Raw genomic sequence first — 23,760 nt, forward strand, 5'->3', positions numbered from 1 at the left:
TTACTGTATTTAATCATGCTCCCCATGCTCAGAAGTACCAAGTATTTCCAATGTCTCCAGTCAGCAAACAAAATAGCATTGAAGCACAGGGAAGGTAAATATTATTTTCAGAGGTGGGCTATAAAGAAAACCTATTACTTTGACATAAATTGGAAAAAAAATACAGGTTTTTAAGGACAAATTAGTCAAGAGTTATACAAAGTAACCATGATGCACAAACTACAGTTGCCCTTAGTAATTATTCATAACTAGTTTGTCATTGTCAGATCAGAAAAACAATTCTCATTGGTTGCTCTGGTTTACTGTACAGTATAGACTGCTGTTTTCCTTACTAAATATGTGCAATGATCTTAGTGGAAAATGCTATGCAAACGGTTAAAAGAAGAAAGTAGAATGAATTTACCTGCATAACTTCGGATTTCTCCTAAGTTGTTAACTAGCATCTCATCTCCCCGGTCCATAAACTGCAGTTCCCTTTCTCGTAACAGATTCTCAATCTTTATTTGCTGCAACTTTGTTTGCTGCTCAAGAAGTCTCACTTGGGCCTTTAGTCTCAGCTGTTCTTGTAAACAGGCATCCAAAGCCTTCCATAACAGAAAAACGGGGTATTAAGCAACTAAATAAAATAAACTGAATGATAATGCAAACAACAATAATAATAGGCATGCATTCCCCAGTAGCATATAATTCCAATATCAATATTGTATGTACTGCACTAATCAAGGTCACCAAGTAGATGGCTATTGTGAAAAAAATGTATCTGCACTTTGCAACAAGTATTTTATTAGAAATGGGATTAGCACATAAGAAAGGGTCCCAAAGCTGCAAAGAAGCCTAGCCTTATGAATTTAAAGAGGAAGTCCAACATAACTTTGGGGTTGAGCTTGTCAGGACACAGTCATCAGTTGGGTCTTTCTCTGAGGGTCCAGAATGACCAGGGCTAGGAGGAAGGGGGTTGAATGATGCAGAAAAACTACTTCAGGAACAATCTCTGCAATAATCACGACTATTATTATATCACGACTTGACTACTGTAACTCCCTCCTCACCGGCCTACCTCATTTGAGACTATCTCCGCTTCAGACTATCCTGAATTCTGCGTCCAGACTCATCCACCTTACTAACCGCTCCGTATCCGCCACCCCCCTCTGCCAATCCCTCCACTGGCTTCCCATTGCCCAAAGCATAAAATTCAAATTACTAACATTGACGTACAAAGCTGTTCATAACAGTGCCCCAAACTACATCACCAACCTGATATCCATTTACCACCCAAAACGTACTCTCCGCTCCTCACAAGACCTCCTACTCTCTAGTTCCCTAGTCGCCTCCTCCCATGCCCGTCTCCAGGACTTCTCCAGGGCTTCCCCCATCCTCTGGAACTCACTACCCCAATCCATCAGACTGTCACCTACCCTCCTCACCTTTAGGAGCACCCTGAAATCCCATCTCTTCAGGGAAGCCTACCCCGTCCTCACCTAATTGCCAATCTCCTCCACTCTTCCTACCACTCCATCCCCCACACCTATTTCCTCCTGTACCACTATCCCCCCCTCCTAGATTGTAAGCTCCAAGGAGCAGGGCCCTCGAACCCCTCGTGTATTATTGTATTGTTACTGTGCTGTCTCGTGTACTGTCTCCCATTATAATGTACAGCGCTGAGCAAACTGTTGGCGCTATATAAATACTGTATAATAATAATAAAGCTCCATTAAGAATAATTTGGCAAAATATAGTTTTGTTGTGGTATCTTTTAATGGGCTATTAATTTTAATCTTGTTATTTTGGTTGCTTTAATGCTGCAGGACTCTGCTGTGGAATTATGAGTTCCAAGATGTACTTTGGCAAATTCAAAACTGTAGTAGAACTATGTTGCTTGGCTAGGTAATAAAGTTTCTTCTGGCCTGACCACGGATCTATCCATATTAATGGGAACATAAATCCACATCCGGTAAATGTTTACCGGTGACATTTGAAAAGTTTTAGTGTTGTGGTCGTGAGTGAAAACAGACCTCCCAGGAAATGCTTACATTCTTGTAATAAGCTCTCCAGAACCAACAGCTTGGAAAAACAGTAAGGTCATTTCATAAGAACCATAAGAAGTGTTCCAGGAGTCATGCTGTCATAAATGAAGCCGCACTCCAGGCCCAAACACAACTATATGTAGCCAGGTGCTGGGTTAATGCAATATGAAGGAGGCATTGGGGTTGATTTACTAAAACTGGAGAGTGCAAAATCTGTGGCAGCTCTGCATAGAAACCGATCAGCTTCAAAGTTTTATTGTCAAAGCTTAAGCTGAAGTTTAAGGCTGATTGGCTACCATTCACAGCTGCAACACATTTTGCAGTCTCCATTTTTTTTTTATTTGGATTTACAGACATATAATGGTACATGGAAAACAACATAAGACAGCAAAACAAACTAAATGAATTTGCAAGGCTCAAGCACAAAATAAAGTCACATACAGGAACAATAAGCAGTCAGAGACTATGTCACCAAACGTTTTGGTAGCGGATACTTAAGTATCAGATGGGGTAGCAGTGGAAGAATTTTCCAACCAACAGGAGTTTTGTCGGGCAGCCCATGTTATGGTAGGTGTCTTGGTACCAGGGTAGAACTGAGTTAATCAATTTCATCCAAAAAGAGACTTAGGGAGGAGAGGGTTTTTTTCCAATGGAGGGCTATTATTTTTCGGGTGTTAAAAAGGAGACTTAAAAGAATTCTTGATAGCTTAGGGGCCAGTTCTTTGACCAGGCCTAGGAGACACAAACTTGGTGATAAGGCAATAGGAACATGAACCACAGAAGTGATAACATTTAGGACCTGCCACCAATACATAACAATTGCAGGACATGACCAAAATACATGTATGTAGTCCCCCACAATTCTGAACATCTCCAGTAAGCTGGATATGTGGAATAATCCATCTTATGGAGCCTGTATAGGGTAAAATATTGTCTATGAATAATTTTAAACTGAATCAGTTTATCTCTGGCGAACACCAGATGGTTGAAGGGGAAGTCCCATATCTCCAGTCCAGCTCCATATGACCAGACCTCATCATCCAACTCAGGTACATCAGTACTCCACTTCTGGTTAAGTGAGGTCAATTCAGGTAAATCTGCATTTACCGGGTAGCGGTATAGCTCAGATGTGGGCTTCTCCAAGTCAGGCACTCATAAGGTAGACTCCAACTCTGAGTAGAAGAGTACTAGCCGAAGACCTGGGAATTGGGCACTGAAGGCATGGGCAACTTGAAAGTACCTTAACTCATAGTGGAAGGGAAGGTTGAATTTAACTCTTAGAGAGGAAAATGGTAGCAGTCTATGATTCTCAACAATATATTCTAATTTTTTATTTTGTATTTGGCCCACGCAGTAGAAGTGGTAGAGAGAAGGGTTGAGCCAGAGAAGAGTAAGAGGGGACAGTGTACTAAGTGGGATAAACTCATACCGTAGGCCCATTGTCCAGGCTTTTAGTGTATTGTGCATGGATGGGGTAATGTATAGGGGTCTTTTGAACCTCTAAATTACAGACACTGAAGGGCTTCTACTGAGTTAAGAATGGCAGCCTCTAACAGGGAAGCAGAATTAACTCATTTAGGTTTACCGTTGACCTCATCCAGGACTGGTTGTAAATTATGCAATTTAAAATCAGAAACATTATGGGAGATCACTATCCTAAGATAAGTAAACGTGCTCGCCCACTGCAGCGGGAGGGCCACAGAGGACGACTATTTTGCACTCTCCAATTTTAGTAAATCAACCCTATTGTCTAATATACATGATGTTATGCTAAACCATTCTCCCCAAGCTAGCAGTGATCACCCCAAGAAAGTGACAGGGCCAGAAATGATAACTCCCAACAAGTGCCAGGGTCAGTAATGAAAATCCCCAGCAATTACCAGCACAATTAACAGCCCAACCCTCTTAGTAAGTGTCTGGGCAAGCAATAATCCACCACACAATAATAACCACAGGAAGAGTCAGGACAAGCAGTAACCTGCTGCACAATATTAACCCTCAGCACAACAATAACCCCTAGCAGCAATAATACCTTCCACTGTCCCCACCAAAAATAACAGCCTCCACTGTTCACTGCAATAATAACCTCCCGCAGCAATATTAACCCCCAGCAAAGTTAATAACCCCCACTGTCCACAGTAATTATAAACTTCACTATCCTCAAAATCAACCCCCACTGTAATAATAACCTTCAGCAGCAATAATATACCCCTGCAGTAATAACAACCCCCATCATCCCCAGCTATAATAACCTCTGCTGCCCCCTAAAATAATAACCCCCAGCTGCAATAACAACTCCCAAGTAGAATAATCCTCACTGTCCCCAGTAATAACAACCCCATCAGCAAAAATAACCCCCAATGTCCCCAGCAATAATACCCCCCCCATACACACAGACACCCATGAGAATGGGAATCTCCATCTGGGGGTCTTCATCGGGAGTTGTCTATTAGGGGGTCTCTTACTCTCTCTTACACACAGATGACCCTGAGAATGGGGGTCTCTATTTGGGGGCGTCCATCAAGGGGTTTCTCTGTCCTCCCCATGCACACAGACAACCCCTATAATCCATGCTGCCAGTGCCACCTCCTCCTTCACAGTTTCCAGTTGTAACACCACTACCTTCACGCCAGAAGCAACCACTCTCCTTTTCTACAGAGAACATATCAGTCCTCTGGGGACAACCACATTACTTGTAATATATTTTATGATATGATAATCTTAGGTACTTGAAAAAAATACCTTACCTGTGCAACCAGTCCAAAAAAGGCAAGGATGCACACAAAATATTGTGAATAATGATAAATCTCCATTGTAAGAAATCTAGAAAAATAACAAATGACATAATGTTAACATGTTAATGCATAAAAAGAGCTGTTAAATGCTAATTACTAAATTGTATCTAAAGGCAAACATTTTCTTTCATTTTGGATACAGTGGGGAAAGGTTAAAATGACACTAAATTCTAGTCAAGTGTTCTGAACTAAAAATGCTCCTCCTTTTTTTGTTGTGGTGGTCCATCTTCCTGTTACTACATTTGTTCTCCATAGTCCCACTGTATGTAGGAAGGTAGCCACTGTCTTTTGCTCACTTTGGAGACGTACTATGAACTATAAGATTTGTAGTGTGTATAGACCTGTGCACATGACCACAACTAATTTGCACTGCTTGGTGATAGACAAAAGAAGAGGTTTGGGAACTCACAGTAAAGGCAGAAAAACACAGCAAGAAATAAATTCCTGAAAAACACATTAACTACTGAATGTGTATGGATTATTTTTTTGGGAAAATAAGGATATCGTTAATTGTTACTTTAAGGTTCAGGAATTTTTGTTAATTTTAATCATCTGCATCCAATTTGAGAAATTTACCTTATTGCCATGTATGAAGTCATAGCTGTTGACTTATGACACAAAAAAATTTAAAATAAAAATGTATTTTTCTTCTTTTCTGTTATAAATATTTGTAGATAAATAATCTTTCTTCATAAATTTAGGCCAAAATGTATACTGCTATATTCTGGTAAAAACAACCCAAACCAATGTATATTATTTAGTCTGTAGGAAAGTTATAGAGTCTACATACTATGGAATGTATATTTAAAAATTGATCAGTCCTGCTGTACTGATGGCCTATCTCATTTCTTGAGGCCCGAAAATGCCAGGACAGTACATATACTCCTCAAATTACCCCTTTTTGGAAAGTAGATAGTTAAAGGTATTTAACTGCCTCCAGCACATAAGGAAATGATGGGAGGGCAGCGGTTCTCTCGTTGCAGGAGGACATCATATGATGTCCTCCCACTCTAGCTGCACATGCGCGTCCCTGGGGGGCACGCTGCTCGGTGATCGGTGGTGCGCTGTGTCCCTGGGACACAGCGGATCACCGATCATAGTAAAGAGCCGATGATGTTGGCTCTAGCATGTGAATAGCTGTGTCCAATCACAGCTGATCGCATGTAAATAGGAAATGCTGGTTATCGACAGTCCTCTCCTCACGCTGACAGTGCGTGAGGAGAGGGGAGCAGGTAAGCGGCATTCCTCAGAGGGGACATCTACACTGATTATCAGGGCACTAATCATAAGTGCCCTGATGACCAGTGTAGCCCCATCAGTGCCACCTGTCAGTGCCCATAATTGCCACCTGTCAGTGCCCATCAATATAACATACCAGTGCACATCAATTCCACATATCAGTGCACATCAATGCCACATATCAGTGCCCATCAGAGCTGCCTTTCAGTGCCAATTATCAGTGCCAGTCAGTGCGGCCAGTCAGTCCTGCCTATCAGTGCCAGTCACTGCCGTCTATCAGTGCCACTTATCAGTGCCAATCAGTGCTGCCTAACAGTTCCAATCAGTGCCGCCTATCAGTGGCAGTAAGTGCCGCCTCTCAGTGCCCATCAGTTCCACCTATCAGTGTCATATATGAGTGCCTCCTCATCAGTGCCACCTATCAGTGCCCATCAGTGCCCATCACTGCAGCCTCATTAGCACACATCAGTGAAGGAGAACAATTACTTAATTACAAAATTTTATAACAGAAACTTAGAAAAAACCTTTTTTCCAAAATTTTAGTTTTTTAGATGGTTTAGCAAAAAATAAAAAAACCCAGTGGTGATTAAACACCACCAAAAGAAAGCTCTGTCTCAAAAAAATGATAAAAATTTTGTTTTCGTACAATGTTGCATGACCGTGCAATTGAATAAGTATAAATCAGCACACATATATATAAAATCCTCAGAAATCCCTTAAAGTCATATCAATATCCTTCCCCTGAAGTACTAATAAAATATATATTCATTGACTTAAACCCAAAAACCCACAATTATAGTGAAAAAATCAAGACCCAAAGAGATTACCCAAAAATATCAAATATATATAAAAGAACAAAAATAAAATAAAGTCCCAATATGCAAAGTGTCCAAATAATGTGTCCAAACAAAGATCAATTTCTTGATAGGAAGACACTTCCTACTCCACTGAAGAAGATGCAAATCAATCACAGGTGCTCTTCAAATACCTCAAAAAACAAAATCTCAACATAGTATATTACCTTTTAAATCCCAGAACTAAAGTGCCACACGTGTATCATGCAAAAAAAAAAAACACTCCAGTGTCACAGCACTCATGTGAAAAAAAAAAAAAAATTTAATAAATCATCACGTGCCCTGGACGCGTTTCGTCTCTTCCGGACTTTGTCAACATCCTTGTTGACAAAGTCCGGAAGAGACGAAACGCGTCCAGGGCACGTGACGTTCCCGGAAGTGCTGCGGCAGCCATTTTGGATTCTGGAATCCCTGTGTGTTGGAGGTCTGGAGAGTAACGGAGCACTTCAGGTGTCCCCCAGAGCTACAAAGTGATAGTGCTGGATAGGAGTAGCAAGGGGGAATTACCTGGTGATCGGGAGACCCTCTACACACGGAAAGGGGATCGTATACTGGGCATGAGGAGTTTGATGCTGTCTTGCTGATCTTATTGTTTTTAAATGTAAGTGGCTACAATAAATTTTATATATGATTATAATTCACATATTGATTCCTGGTCTGTTTGTGAGGTCCTGAGGAACAAGAGGATACCAATCTAAGGACACTCTGTACATATGTGGTTGATTACAATTGGAATCTGTTTGTTTTAGGGTAATTATGCACTTTATATATAGTTTGCAGTGATATTTATTAATTTATTTTTTTTTCACATGAGTGCTGTGACACTGGAGTGTTTTTTTTTTTGCATGATACACGTGTGGCACTTTAGTTCTGGGATTTAAAAGGTAATATACTATGTTGAGATTTTGTTTTTTGAGGTATTTGAAGAGCACCTGTGATTGATTTGCATCTTCTTCAGTGTCTTCCTATCAAGAAATTGATCTTTGTTTGGACACATTATCATGACCATGCAATTGTCATTCAAAATGCGACAGTGCTGAAAGCTGAAAAAATGGCCTGGGCAGGAAGGGGGTAAATATGCCTGACAGGCAAGTGGTTAATAAAAGGCTTACATTTTTTGAAGTAGCAATTTTTTTGTCATAATTTTTGGGAAAAATTGAAAATGTTTTTTTTTTCAGCATCCTCAGAAAACAGGTGTACTGGTGATCAGGGAAACTTGAGACATTAGGTAAAAACAAAAAAATATTTTTTTTTTCAATTTTTTGAAAAAAGTTTTTTTTATTACAATTTTTTTTTTTTTAAGATTTTTTCAAAAAATATTGTGACCAGAGAAACAGTGTTACCATAGCACATTGTACTCTGGGGAGGTGATCACACACTTTGATTGCTTATAACAGTGATAATCAACCATTTTTTATGAATGACATCTATTCATCCAGTGTGCACTATTGTGAAGCTGTGATTGGGCACAGCTATCACATGGTACAGATACACTGTGATTGGCCCTGTCTGTACCATGTGATTACTGTGACCAATAACAGAGATCAACACAATAGTACACAATGAAAGGCTATGAATGGAAGCCATTCATTGTCTACTATTGCCATGTGATCTGCTGTGATTGATCACATCAATCACATGGTATTGGCAGCGATCCAGTACACTGATCTATCATCCGCTGTGCCCAGTTGACACAGCTGGTGATTGATAGATTATGCTGCCGCTTGGTCCGATCCTGGGAGGATGTCATATGACTTCCAAGCAGGATGGTAACGCTGCCACTTGGCCCTCATATTATTATAGGCCAGGCAGGAAGCTGCTAAAGATGCTGTTGGCGTCATAGCTGACAGGCTCATAGCATCCAGTGATGATGACCGTGGTCGGCACCTGATGGGGAAGCTCAGACAATCAAGTCTGCCCTCTCCTTATGATTGAGAGCAGGCAGTGGGTGGATTCTATAGCCATTTTCAGGCTGTCTATTGGCTAGGGATCCTCCCATTGCCTGCTGTCAATTACAAGGGGAGGGGACCTGATGGGGATTCAAAGATACTAATTCTCCTATCAGACTCCACTCACTCAGCTTCAAAACTCTGTGTCTAATGCACTGTCTCTGTGACAGGTACAGTGGCAAGGAGGGAACACTGTACTCCAGCTTCATATCACCTCCGCAGGTGGTGCTTGCCCCAGATTTACTTACCTGTAGACACTCTTTTTGAATTCCCCTGAATGTGTTTATTATATAACATGGTGTATATCTTTGCAAATTGAAAGGGCAACTATCCTCAGGCTTTGAATATTAAAGTGTAAATACTTTTAAGCTCCATTGAGAACTGGGGGGGAAGGGGTTGCAGGTTCAGAATAAGATCTGAGGCCAATTCGATGGCACGTTTACACTTGTGGCTCAGGGAAGGGTGGTAAAAACATGCAGTTGAGTCATGTTTTGAATGCCCAACCACTCCCCCCCTTAAACTGCAAAAGCAGCGGAGGGGGTTATACATATGCCATGCTTTGCAGATCAGCGCTACAAAATGATGCTCACTGTCATGTGACAGTGGGCAGTATTCTCCACGCCCCCTCGCCACCTGCCCTCTGGAAAGCAATAAAATGTGAATCACACTTGAGAGGGAAAAGCAAGTGTGGATGAGGCCTTGGGAGTAATAGAAATCAATACAACAGTCTAGAGGCAAAATAAATACAAGGTGAAATTGACAGAGACCTGCTCTCACTTCAAATAAAATATAACATAGGGAGTAGATGAAAATAAACATTTTCAGTTGCCCTGATTAGAAATAAGTACAGAACAGTATTAAAACTATATCTCTACATCAATACTTTGGAGAGCATTTGAATGTTGTAATTGGTTCAATTGGTTTTCTTTAAAGAGGTGCCACAAAGACTTAATGTATTGGCTTTGTCCTCTGAGAAATGGATTGTTTTGCTTTTCTGATACCCAAGAAAAGTCAGCACAGGCAAACCTGGACCCAATTTCCAGGGTGTGGGTCTCTCTAGGCACATATGCTTCCCATTTAAGTTAATGTTGCAATAGTCGAGTTTCAGACGTCATCTTGAATCCACAGCTTGTTGCTCTTATTTCATATCTTTCCAGTTCACTTGAAACACATTCTTATACTAGAATTTAACTTCATGTCTATGTGGAATACTAAATGCAGGATTTTCCATGGAAGTGGGAATGGTCTTATGTTATACACGAGCTGAGACAATTAAAACCTACACAGTTCTATTCTATTGTTTATTCATAATCAGAGGTTTTGTAAACTGAAGAGGTACACTATATTGCCAAAAGTATTGGGACGCCTGCCTTTACACGCACATGAATGTCAATGGCATTCCAGTCTAAGTCTGTAGGATCCAATGTTGCGTTGGCCCACCCTTTGCAGCTGTAACAGCTTCAACTCTTCTGGGAAGGCTGTCCACAAGGTTTAGGAGTGTGTCTATGGGAATGTTTGACCAATCCTCCAGAAGTGCATTTGTGAGGTCAGGCACTAATGTCAGACAAGAAGGCCTGGCTCGTAGTCTCAGCTCTAATTCATCCCAAAGGTGTTCTATCGGGTTGAGGTCAGGACTCTGTGCAGGCCAGTTAAGTTCCTCTACCCAAAACTTGCTCATTTATGTCTTTTTGGACCTGGTACGCAGTCATGTTGGAACAGGAAGGGGCCATCCCCACTCTGTTCCCACAAAGTTGGGAGAATTAAATTATTCAAAATGTCTTGGTATGCTGACGCCTTAAGAGTTCCCTTCACTGGAAATAAGGGGCCAAGCCCAACCACTGAAAAACAACCCCACACCATAATCCCCCTTCCACCAAACTTTATACTTGGCACAATGCAGTCAGGCAAGTACCGTTCTCCTTGCAACTGCCAAACCCAGACACATCCATCGGATTGCCAGACAGAGAAGTGTGATTAGTCACTCCAGAGAACATGTCTCCACTGCTCTGGCGTTCAAAGACAGTGTGCTTTACACCACTGCATCCGACGCTTTGCATTGCACTTGGTGATGTAAGGCTTGGATGCAGCTGCCATTCCTTGAAGCTCTCTAGGCACTGTTGTTGTGCTAATCCAAAGGCCACATGAAGTTTGAAGGTCTTTAGCTTTTGATTCTGCAGACAGTTGGCAACTTCTGCACACTGTGTGCTTCAGCATGCGCTGACCCCGCTCTGTCATTTTACATGGCCTACCACTTGGCGGCTGAGTTGCTGTTGTTGCTTCCACTTTGTTATAATACCACCAACAGTTGACTGTGGAATATTTAGCAGTAAGGAAATTTCAGAGATGGACTTATTGCACAGGTGGTAACTTATCACAGTACTATGCTTGAATTTACTGAGCTCCTGAGAGCGACCCATTCTTTCACAAATGTTTGTAGAAGCAGTCTGCATGCCTAGGTGCTTGATTTTATACACCTGTGGCCATGGAGTGATTGGAATACCCGAATCCAATGATTTGGAGGGATGTCCCAATACTTTTGGCAATATAGGTGTCCATTTATGACACAGAGAATAGCTGCGATTCAGAGGATCGCAGCTATTATCTGGTCATTCACAGTTTATGACACTCAGAAGATCAGTGGAGAACATGTTCAGCCCTTCACTGGAGATCTGTGTTCTCCCTCCAGATTCTCCAGCTCAGAGCTGGAGAATCAGAGGGACCGCAAACTAAGCAGCGATAATTTACCTCTGTTTAGTAAACTGATCTTTTACTATAATCTCGCGAGATTATAGTAAAATCAGCCGTTTTCCACCATTTGTAGACCGTTCTCCAGCGTTTGGAGACCATTCTCCCTTTGTTCAAAGAACTGCTTCATAAAAGGCATTCACAGGAGAACTGTGTTCTCCGAGATTGCCGGAGAACTGAGCAGCGATCATTTATCGCTGGTTCATAAACGGAAACCATAATGTATATACAATATCACATTCTTGCTTTCAGTGGTGAGCACAATTTCAGTGGAATTATTCCAACTTGGTATTCCTGTCTGTACTCTCTCCCCCAATAAAACAAAAGTTGGCTGGTATAGAGGAATATATCTCCTTAACACACTTCAAATTTTAGAGGTTGTCAACAAAGGCTCATCTTTTTCCCCCCAAAATGCCACCATTTGTATTATGATATTGCTAGTGAAAGTAAAACACTGCCCTACTACAACTTACCTTTGCGGTAAGTGTAAGAGCCATCGTTCCTTCCTCCTTTTGAGGAATAACAGTTCATACATCTACTGCAATATTTAAAAAAATAAATGTGTAGCGCTTACCCTCTTAAAGGCCGCTGAGTTGGGTGTGTCCCCTAAGCTCCGCACAGCCAGGCAACACGCATTCTCCACACTTTTTTTCTCTGAGGCAGTAAAACAGTCCTTGAGCTTGTTTTTGTTGTCTTTATTAAGGGTTAACAACTTGGATAGAGTCTAGGGGTATATGGGATGCCCAAGGAACTGTAAAACTTGAAGACAACTTCTCAGCAAACACTGTACATTGTACAAAAATGTGGACCAAAAAAAGTAGCAACTGTCTCTTTAACCACTTGCCCTCCTGAGGATTTACCCCCTTAATGACCAGGCCTCTTTTTGCTACTCGGTGCTGCACTAATTCAACTGATAATTACGCGGTCATGCAATGCTGCACCCAAATGAAATTTACATCATACGGTACATAAATAAAATTTATGTCCTTTTTTTCACATAAATATAGCTTTCTTTTGGTGGTATTTGATCACTTGTGTGCTTTTTATTTTTGGCGCTATAAACAAAAAAAGTTTTGAGAAAATTGTTTTTTTTTTAAAAAAATGGTATTTTCTCATTTCTGTCATAAAAATATCCAAAAAAACTAAAATTTTGTCATAAATTAAGGCTAAAATGTATTCTGCTACATGTTTTTGGTTAAAAAATCCCAATAAGTGTATATTGATTGCTTTGTGTGAAAGTTATAGCGTCTACAAACTATGGTATAGATAATGGAATTTACACAGATTTTACTTTCTGACTGCCCATCACATTTCTTGAGGTGCTAAAATACCAGGATAGTACAAACAGCCCCAAATGACCCCTTTTCGGAAAGTAGACACCCTAAGCTATCTGCAAGAAGCATATTGAGTCCATGGAAGATTTTTTTTTTTTCTGGAAAATTACAAAAACATTTTTTTTTTAAGGCTCGTTCACACTTGACTTTATTTCTAACTTTTGCCAAACGCCCCTATAGCATTTGACAAGCGTTAGGCATTTGTGAAGCATTTTTAATGCTCCTCAAACGCTCCCAAAATGCCCTATGCATGGTTTTGAGGCGGTTGAATAGGCATTTGCCAAGCATTAAAACCGCACCACAAACTCCTATAATGAAGTTTAAATGGTATTAACGCTCCGCAAATGCCTCGCAACCGCGTCACAACCGCACCACAACTGCTGGCCAGGCATTTGCAGAGCGGCAATATAGACTTGAATGAGAGGCTTCAACTCCTCCTGACTCAATTAGAGGCTAACGCTTCCGTGTGAACAGCACTATGTGCTGCCATGTGCAGAATTTTCAGAGGCGTTTGAGAAGTGTTAAAAACGCTTCCCAAAAGTCTGTCTGACGCCTGCTGACAAAGCTAGTGTGAACTTAGCCTTATGCAAAGTTGTCAATTAAATGATATGATGTGGAATTACACTCCAAAATACATTCTTCTACTTCTACTGAGTATGGGGATACCACATGTGTGAAACTTTTTGGGAGCCTAGCCACATATAGAAGCCTGAAATCCAATTACCACTTTGAAAACCTGAAGGTGCGTAACTTCCTCATTTCACTTCCTCACTATCACAGTTTCGAAGTCCCTATAATGCCATGATAACATCAAATCCCCCCCAAATGACCCCTTTTTGGAAAGCAGACACCCCAAGGAATTTAAAAAGAGGCATGGTGGGTATTTTACAGATCTCATTTTTCTCACAAGGTTTTGAAATATAAAAAAAGAAAACAAAAAAATATGTTTTTGTTTTCTTTCTTCATATTCCAAAAACTTGTGGCAACAAACAAGATCTGAAAATTACTCACCATGCTTCTTATCAAATTCCTTGGGGTGTCTACTTTCCAAAAAGGGGTCACTTGGGGGGTTTGGTGCTATCCTGGCATTTCAGGGCCTCAGAAACTGTGATAGTCCAATGGTCCGATCGGTGTGATCAGATGCTTTCCCAATTTACAAATGGCGCTGTTTATATCCTGCGAAACTGAAATGATGGAATGCTTTACAGCCTTGTGGAGGTCCACAATTTTGTCTCTGGTGTCTTTTGACAGCTCTTTGGTCTTGCCCATGGTAGTAGTTGGTGTCTGACTGACTGTGGGGTGGACAGGTGTCTTTAACCATTTGCCGCCCGGCCTATAGCCATTTGGCGTCCGCAAAAATGCATTACCTTTCCGGGGTGTACGCCATTTGGCGTCCTCCCGCACATGCGCAGTTCGCGAGGTTGCAGAGCCACGCAGCGGCGTGATCTCTCACCGGCCATATACCTCGGACATGGCCGATGACAGATCTGAGTACCGGCCCCTGTTGCCGGTACCATGTGACCTGCTGTGACCAATCACAGCAGGTCACATGACAGTTGTACACAATGGATGGCTTCATTCATGCCATCCATTGTATACTAGTGTCTAGCTGTGAATGGTCACAGCAGGTCACATGCACATGTCATGTGATTGATAAAAATGGTATAAAGTGAGCGCTCCTGACCAAGCAGCTATAGCACTAAAGGTAATCACAGTGTACCCATAAAAAACAGAATAAAAACAGAGTGCAGCGCTAAAAAATAAGTGCAAAAGCAAATAGTCCGTGGTTATTAAATGAATATAAATGAATAAGTCCCAAGAAATAGCTGATGAAGACCAGGAAACAATGGAAAGAGTGCGCACTCACCGGACGCGCATGGAAAATGCGCATAAATGAATATCCCCTGGAATCCTTAAAGTAGATGAAGAGGGTAAACTCCAATCTGTGGATCAATCAGCCTGGGAAGGTATATCAGAGGTCCGGAGGTCCCCTTAAGGATGGTATGGTTATCAGCCAGAATCCAAAGCTCCGTCCCTCTGGTGGTGGTAAGTGAACACTACAGGGATCCTGCAAATGAATTTAGCTCCTGATGAAGTGGAGAAGTTCCAGTTCCTGGAATTGACAGGGAGAAGAGCTCCATTGAAAACAATGCAGCTGTGCTCCCTGGCAGTGTTTGCCGGCAACCGCCAGGCTCCGGCAGGTAATCACCAACCGGGACCCGGTGATTGACACCCACGGCCGCGATCAGTGCTGCGGGTAGGGCGGTCATGCAACTTGTGCACGCCCCCTACCTTGAAATCAGGATGATGTTTATAAACGTGATTCTGCGCACAGGTGCCGCCTTGCCGCAGTATATGTACTGTGGGCGGTCCCCCAGTGGTTAAGAAGAACTGATTTCCCCTTTGGTGTACCTCCTCAGACCTCAGATGAATCATTCCTCCTTCACCAGGCTGTTCTGCGGGTATCCCTTGTCAAGAGATTTCAAGATCTGCAATTAAGTAGTAGATGAGAACTAGTTGGGTATTGCACCTGATTGTCCTCTCCCTTCTCTGGCCCAGCGGGAGTAGAAGTACTCACACTGTTCTGCCCTGTTAGATTACTGGGTTGTAGTTGCTTTCAGACCTTACCCTGGGCTGGCTCCTTCCCTGCTGACAGGATGTCCTCCCTAGGAGACTTGTAGCACAGTGGAGATCCTTCCATCTAGCTAGGTACCCCTCCCTAAGGGACCCCTCCCAGGCTCCACACTCCAACACCTTTTCTCAGTTAATTTTCCACATGACTCCCCTGCTGCACAGGCTCTGCCACATTTAAGAATTGCTCATAGCCCGGTCTCCTGCCTGGGGATTGGCCAAGTTCCCTTAAACATGCAAATCTGGGCCTCCACCCCTTTTCCAGAAAGTTTCAGCAGACTCCGGGAGCCCTGACCTGTAAAGCCTCCCAGTCTCTCCTGAGGTGACCTCTCTACCTTACCCCCAGGCGGATTCATCCCAGGCTTCTAGCAAGCCTCTGACTCACAAAAATCCTATCTAGCTAAACTAGAGGGCGCTACATCTGCAACAGAAGTAAGCATGATTATATATTATCTTATGTTTTCCTTCTTTTGTTTATACAATGTTTTTATTTGAGAAAGGTAGTTTTGCAATCATTTTGAGGAACACTTAAACAGTTCAAGACTATGATCTTAAGATTCCTCCATGATGTCCTGTGGCAAGAGAACATCAATCTACAACGTCTTTCACAGTAGGGAGCATGCAACTGTGTGAGCTCCTACCTGTGAGACTGTATTTTTGCTGACTCCTGGTCCTGATTCATACTATCAATCAGAAATCGGGGCTTATTCATACCATGTGCAGTGGTGACCTGTGTTAATCTGCTCACCACAAGAATAAATGGAAATCAATTGTTTTCTTATTACCCTTGTTTCCACAGCAGCATAAACAAAAAGAAAAACGGTAAATGGTACCTTGCATTGTAACAATGCAAGGCACTGCCCATCACCACAGCTATAACAAGGGGTCCAAAAAGGTGGAAATCACTTGGAGCAAGGTCCGGGCTGTAAGGGCGATGTGACAATACCTCCCAGCCGAGTTTCTGTAATGTGCACGTAGTGTGGTGACCAGTATGAGCTTGTGTGTTCTCCTGGAGAAATAGGACGCCCTTAATGGTCAAACCAGGCTGTTTTTTTCGCAGACACGTATGCACATCACTCAGGACACAACAGCAATATTCACTGTTGATAGTGGCCACCATGGAGCAAAATATCCACATGAATAACGCCACAGTTGTCCCAAACAATACTTGCCATCACTTTACCTGCAGACTCAATTGTTCAAAATTTTTTTGGTGGTGGTGAGTCCACATTCTTCCACTGTTTTGTTCATAGGAATGAGTGCTGTGGGCTGGGAACCACTATGACCGGGATTGACATTGGCGGGCGTAGAGCCATCTTTGAAACGTTTACACTAGGGATGCACTGATACCAGTTTTTTATTGGCGAGTACTACTGATACTTTTGTCAAGTACTCGCCAATAGCAAGTACCAATACTTTGCAGTGCAATTTGCATTAATGGGTGCAAATTGCACCACAAAGAATAGCATGCAATTTGAACAGGAATGCGATTCCTGTCCAAATCACATGCAGTTTCCCCACTGCTCTTGTGTGTACACAGGCATCTCCTAGCTCGAGTTTAGACAGAGTGGTGCGGGAAAGCTGCCAGCAGCCATCCCATGCTGAGTGTCAGTGGTAGGAGAGGAGAGAAGGCGGTGGAGAGTTGAAATCCCTGCCACTTTCTTACCTCCACTTGCAGCGATGACAGTTCAGGCTAGACGGCATCTGATTGGTCAGCTGCTGTTGAAAAGATCAGTAGTTGATTTACTAACTGCAAATAGGCTGTTCACTTTGCAAAGGAAGTTGCACTCTGCAGGGGAATTTTCCCCAGAGCTTAGTAAAAGTGGTGAAATTTCACTTTGCAAGGGATACCCAATCATGCACAAGGAAAATAGAAAAAAAAGCGTTTTTGCTTGCACATGATTGGATGATGGACATCAACAGAGCTTCACTCCATTTACTAAGCTCTGGGGATAATTTGTTTGCACAGGATAATGTCCCTTGGAAAATGAACAGGCTGTTTGCCTTTAATAAACCAACCCAATTATGTCCAACTTTAAATATATTTGGGACCCCTTATGAAAAAATGTGCTTCCTGCCTGCATACTTCAATAGGCGCTTTGTTCATCTAGAACAGTAGTGCTCTATGCTCTAACTTAATCAGTGGATTGACCTGCCCCAAAGCTACACTTTCTGACACTTTACCTTACATTGACCAATGTTACTATATTCCTTTTCCTTCATTTTTCTACATGAATACTGCTGCAGCCCTACCTAGATATAAGACCTCCATTACGCTACCTATGCAGCTCAAACTTTTTTTTTTCTTGAACACTCTTTATTTATAAAGCTTTTTCACAGAAAAAACATACAACAATAAGGCAAGTAGGTGGATGCCGCCATAGAAGACAACGAACCAGGTTTAGTCCAGATACATATGCAGCTCAAACTTTTATGTGGTCTACGTTGTGCAGTTCTTCAACCAATGTTCTACAATTGCACACTTGAAACCATTGTACCTTTAAAGACTCTTTCAATATAAAGACTGAACAGAAAACAAGGGGTGCAATATGGTCTTTGTTGAATCTCAGTACCAATTGTAGATAGCATCTTGTATTATCTTCCATCCTCAATAATTCCACTCATTTTTATAGACACATAAATATTAAAACCATTAACAAAATGCTGTTTTTGGATAGCATTCTCCAAGTAGGTCTACACGGATATCTTATTTCTCATGAGGAGGCTTCTATTTATTTATTACGAGTACTTATTAAGCTCTGCCAATTTATGCAGCACTTTACATATATATTGTACATTCACATCAGTGCCTAACCCACAAGGAGCATACAATCTAAGGTCCCTAACTCACATTCATACATATTCTAGGGCCTATTTAGACAGGAGCCAATTAACCTACCAGCATGTCTGTCAGGAATGGACTGGCCAGCAATGGTGGGACTCACCTGCCTTTTGATCTGCAGTACCAGGGCTGGCCAGCGGGTGCTCCCAGCAATCAGAGACTCAACCTGTCAGCCAGCTAACACCTGGAACTGATTATACTGGTGTATTTAAGGGATGGCCAGACCTGCAGACTCTGCCTTGGTGTTGTGTTTGTCCTGGGCCCTGTATCTGTCCTGCATCCTGTTTCTGTTCCTTTGCTGACCCTGCCTGATCTGAACCGCTGCTGACTTCTCCTGCTCTGATCCCGGCTCGCTCCTGACCATCCCTCTGCCTGACCCTCTGTACCACGCTGCTTGCTACCTGTTCTGATCCCTGGCTTGTAACCCTGACCATCCCTCTGCCTGACCCTCTGTACTATGCTGCTTGCTACCTGCTGAACCTGGCCTGTGACCCCGACCAATCTCCGCTTGCTCCCTCTGTACCTACCTGCCCTATTGATATTGACCCGGCCTGCCTGACGACGCTTGCTTGTATGTACTGTTATCTGTGGGTGGTTGGTTTGGTTTGTTTGCACTGTATTATGTTTTAGTATTGCACTGCGTTTATGTTTGTATTGTTAGTGTTAATAAATTATATTGTTTATCACATATCTGAAGTCTGCGTTTCCCTGCGTCAGTCACACACCTCTGGTCATACCCGGGAGCCCTGACAATGTCTTTGGAGAGTGGAAGGAAACTAGAGTGCTGGGAGGAAACTCACTCAGGCACAAGGAGAACATGCAAACTCCATGCAGGTAGTGCCGAGACTGGGATTTGCACCAATGACCCTAGTGCTGCCAGGCGGAAGTGCTAACCACTCAGCCACTGTGCTGCCCCACCGTTACAGTAGTTAAATTGTTTTTCTTAAAAGTATGAATAATGACATTAATCGTAATTAATAATAACATAATATTAGTAAAACAACCTGAAATATAATAGAATGTTATTCCCTAGTAAAAAAAACAAAGAAAGTATGTAAACAAATAAACAAAAAACCCATTGAACTTTTGTTTGTGATTATGATAGTGTAATTACAAGTGCTCTCCTCATAAGCTGGAGAGATGCTGGTACCTATGGTGCCTACTGCATCATAAATTTTTTTTAATTTTAAAAAGCTACTTTTGCAGTGTTCTGTTGTTTTAACAATACAATCCACAACGAAGGAACAAACCTTCAAAAATTAAGGGACTTTAAAGGCACTGTGCCTAAAGAATCAAATATTTGTTAAAAATACACATAACTTATTGAAGTCCATTAAAAAGGTGGACAATAGATACCACCCAATGCTTACATTGTAACATAGAATTATAAAGTATTAAACATTAAAATCATATAATTAGGCATAATATGGTGGTATATATTGTCCACCTTTTTAATGGACTTCTATAAATTAAATGTATTTTAACAAATGTGTGATGCCTTTAAAGTCCCTTCATTTTTGAAGGTTTGTTCCTCCGTTGTGGATTGTTTGGTTCTTTGGGATGTGGCACTGTGCGCCTATTCCCTGAGATGTAGGTCATTTAACTTTTTTGCCCGTTGTTTTGACAATACATTTTTTTTCATAGTAAAACACCATATTAAATGTAAAACACGATATATGTTAAGTCCATAGATTCTCATACTGACCCCAGTCCCAATTGTTGGTGAGCTGCAAGCATATTATGACAATTACATGCAGTAGTACTGTAACTGGAGAAAGAAAAGAGTCTTACCCTCCTGTCAGAATGTTGTGCTTTTTCTTTCTTTGCGGTGTTGTGTCTCTGCTTTTTCCAAACTTCTGCTGTCTATGTTGCTGGTTAAGCAATGCAGTAAAACAGATTTTCTGTGAGTCAGGGGCCAAGAATGTCTTGGATTATCCAAATTCACAGGGAATACAATGAATGCATGACATGGGCAAGAGGTTCTAATACACAAGAGGGAAAATGATTACATCAAACCTAAAGCTTATAAAACCTTTTAAAGGCGCTGTAAGAAATAACTAATAGAAGTTAGAGAATAAAGGGGATGATATGTTCATTTATGCCCATTTATTTTGTTGATGAGCAGCGATGATCTGCAATTTGCAATTGCTGTAAACCATAACAAGGAATACAGATAGTAGTACTGAGATGCTTCCAGACTATTTTGGGATGCTACGCTGCATATATTGCTCTTTGCCCTTTTTTAATAGCTGAAGATTTTTGTGATCCTGTTTACAACTTTTAGGTGAGTATTAAATAAATGCATAGCGATTCACCCAGGGAATGTGAATGTTGTTAGCAGGGGCGGACTGACAACTCATGGGGCCCCCGGGCAATAGGGGATCATGGGGCCCCTGTATCCTTGCCCAAACTCAAAAAAGCCTATGATAAAGGTACCAGGGGCATCTCATGGGGCCCCCTACTGACCCCGGGCCCTCGGGCAGTGCCTGAGTTTCCAAATGGTCAGTCTGCCCCTGGTTGTTAGGCTATTTCCTGTGTTGGTGGTATGTTTTTGATTTAAAATAGAAAATACTGCAATTGGCCACTAGATAGCACTAAGGCTGGCCATACATTATACATTTTTCTTGTACAATTTTTCTTTAGATTTACCAAAACTAAAGGTCAAAGCTAAACATTTCCAATCTGCGTGCAGTTGGGCAGACTCTTCTACTACATACAGTATTTGACGGTAATTGAACTAGAAAATTGTATAATTTACGGGCAGCTTAAAGTGGAGCTCCACCTAAAAGGAGATGTTCTGCTTTAAGGACTGGTCCCCTGCTCCCCATTAAAGATTGGCACCTTTGAGGAGCAGGGGGAGAATGGGTACCCGTTATTGACAGGTACCTGCTCCCATTTCCGCTGCGAAGTTGTCCTCCCCCCTCCCTCCTGTAGTCTTCTGGGACACGTAGAAGACTACGGGACCATTCACAAAGCACAGTGCTACTTGTGCATGCGCAGTGAGAACCTGGCTGGGAAGCCGCAAGCTGTCACAGCCGGGTGCCCACACTGAAGATGCGGGCACCAGGAACACAGGGTGGCCGGTGAAACAGGCTGCGGGGAGGACACCGTGGGATCGAGGGACAGGTAAGTGACCATTTTTTAAAAGTCAGCAGCTACAGTTTTTGTAGCTGCTGACTTTTATTTTTTTTTTATTTTCATTGGAACTCCACTTTAAGTATCATAGATGTCCCTCAAATTCTAAGAGAATGTTGCCTCCCCCCATTTACGTGTGTGTGTGTGAGTATCTGGGGGCCCCTTTTTATTTAAAAGGGTCTTCCAGATTCCCATAAGCAGACCTGCAGACCCCCACAAGCACTGGTAATCCTCATTTGAGAGGTACCTCTCCATGTTGAGGGTATATGGCCTGGTTTTGTTCAGAAGGAAGGAAGCTGCATGATGGCCAGCCAGGCTGCAGTCTCTGATACGGATCTGGTATGGGTTTTTTTTTAATCATGCATTCTTTTTTGTGGGGGGGGGGGCCTTCCAATGTGATTTTATCTGGGGGAGGGTACCGTTTTTTTGTTTTTACACTATCCCTTTGTTTACTACCAAATGTTACCCAGCTGACAAGCTGAATATTTCGGAAGAAAGGTAAGTCACTGGTTCTTAGCATGTAGGTGGGTACAGTCCTGAGCAGGAAACTGTCACATTTAGCCGTGGCAATAATAATATTGTAATCATTTTTCACTTCAAACTGCAAGCAACTGTAGGTTTGCTCGGCCAAACACCCATTAGTTCAGCTGTTTGCACTAGAATCTTCATAGGCTGTGCAAACTGTACATTTTTTACATCTCCCTCATATTATTTCCTCTTCTGGTCAAATGTTCTAATTCTATAGTGTCAGGCTATTTTCTGTCTTTGTGAATGTTGTTTAACTCTTATGGTCACATTTTCTTATGGCCATTTTCTCTTAGGATGAGTGAATGCTACATTCCATGGCAAAAGGCAACAAACTGAAACTGACATTACACACATATTACAAACATTACCGGTATTATTTGTTACTTTTCTGTAAATGACCAGACATTCGCACAGCACATTTTGTTTTATAAATAGACCCCTAAGATTAATACTCATTTGCAATTTCTTAGTTTACTAAGTGGTTAAATGCTCCAACATCTTGTCACATTACAGAGGCCAACACACATTTTGGTGCCTCAAATGTTAGACTTGTTCCTGATTATATTTGACCTGATTGCTGATTCCAAAAATGGCACCAATTATTCCCTACCAGCTCTAGTTTTTGATATATAAAATAATGTCATATACCACTCTTCACTCTGGTAGCCCATCAACAATCAGGATATTTTAATGTAGCATTTTATTTAATCTCCTTGTAGCATGAAAGAAACATAAAATGTCACCATAACCTATGGTGATGGATCTGCAAAAATGTAAAGCTATAAGTGACAATATACACACACCTCCTATATGATCATAACTATAATAGTGTAAGCCCTGGTTCACACTGATGCGGTACGGAATTCACAGCACCAGTGTAATAACTTACACTTTAACATACAATGTTTCCGATGTAAAATGACAGTTGGAAATATATAAACACTCACTATATCTTCTAATTTGTACGCCAAAACACAAACTAGGTAACAGAAGAACAAATTCATCAGCAAGATCTTTTCAAAAACGGAGTAAAAATTATAAAAATTCAACCATATCTAAGAAGCTAGAGCTGGTGCAGTCTAGTGAATGTAATTTAATGTAAACATCACAAATAACCCCAAGAACAGGTCTAAAAAGCAAGACACCAAGAAAAAAGATTTTTTTTTGTTGAGCTGTGTAATCATTGACTAATAGGAGCCTCATGAATGTACATGCTAATGCAAAACAACAATGGGAGTTTACATAACATTACTTGCTCAATTACAACCAAACACTTTGCGCATAGGCCAGTACCAAAAATACATGCTGGGGATATTTACTAAAACCGGTGCATCTGGTGCAGCTGTGCAAAGTAACCAATCAGCTTTTAGGTTTTAGTACCAAAACTAAATTGAACAACCCTATGTTTGAAGCTTACTGGTTATTGGCACAGCTACTCCAGATCCTGTGTACACCAGTTTTAGACTCCATGTACACGGGACGTTTGGAAAACTCTTCTGAACGATGGAAACTGACTGCTGGAAAACGTAGGTTAAAAAACGTCTGTTTAGCCGCGTTTGCATACGGCATTTATGCGTGTTTATGAGCGTTTGCGTTTAGAAGTGTTTTTTAAAGATAACCTCAGGAGACCTTCCAAAATGCCCAGAAAGCACTGAAAAACAGTAAAATATTAACTATTTCAGAC

The 23,760-nt window shown here is 41.6% G+C and overlaps 1 protein-coding gene across 2 annotated transcripts in view; it reads right to left on the bottom strand.

Annotated features, from left to right (window-relative positions):
* FGL1 (fibrinogen like 1) overlaps positions 1-20,339 on the bottom strand; it is a 39,296-nt gene extending 18,957 nt beyond the window's left edge. The window contains exons 1-4 of one of the 2 annotated variants that reach the window (XM_089669559.1): positions 20,205-20,275; positions 14,808-15,053; positions 4,772-4,847; positions 404-584 (exon numbers count right to left, since the gene is read on the bottom strand). In XM_089669559.1, the coding sequence (XP_089525685.1) occupies positions 404-584; positions 4,772-4,847; positions 14,808-14,818 (268 nt within the window). In that variant the 5' untranslated portion in view covers positions 14,819-15,053; positions 20,205-20,275. Of the gene's footprint in view, positions 1-403; positions 585-4,771; positions 4,848-14,807; positions 15,054-20,204 lie in introns of both variants that reach the window. The other variant, XM_089669560.1, reaches the window with a different exon arrangement.
* Positions 20,340-23,760: the final 3,421 nt, after the last annotated feature.

This window comes from Staurois parvus, unplaced genomic scaffold, assembly GCF_062004578.1.
Source record: "Staurois parvus isolate SC_StPar_1 unplaced genomic scaffold, SC_StPar_1.0 ptg000080l, whole genome shotgun sequence".
NCBI classification, from domain to species: Eukaryota; Metazoa; Chordata; class Amphibia; order Anura; family Ranidae; genus Staurois; species Staurois parvus.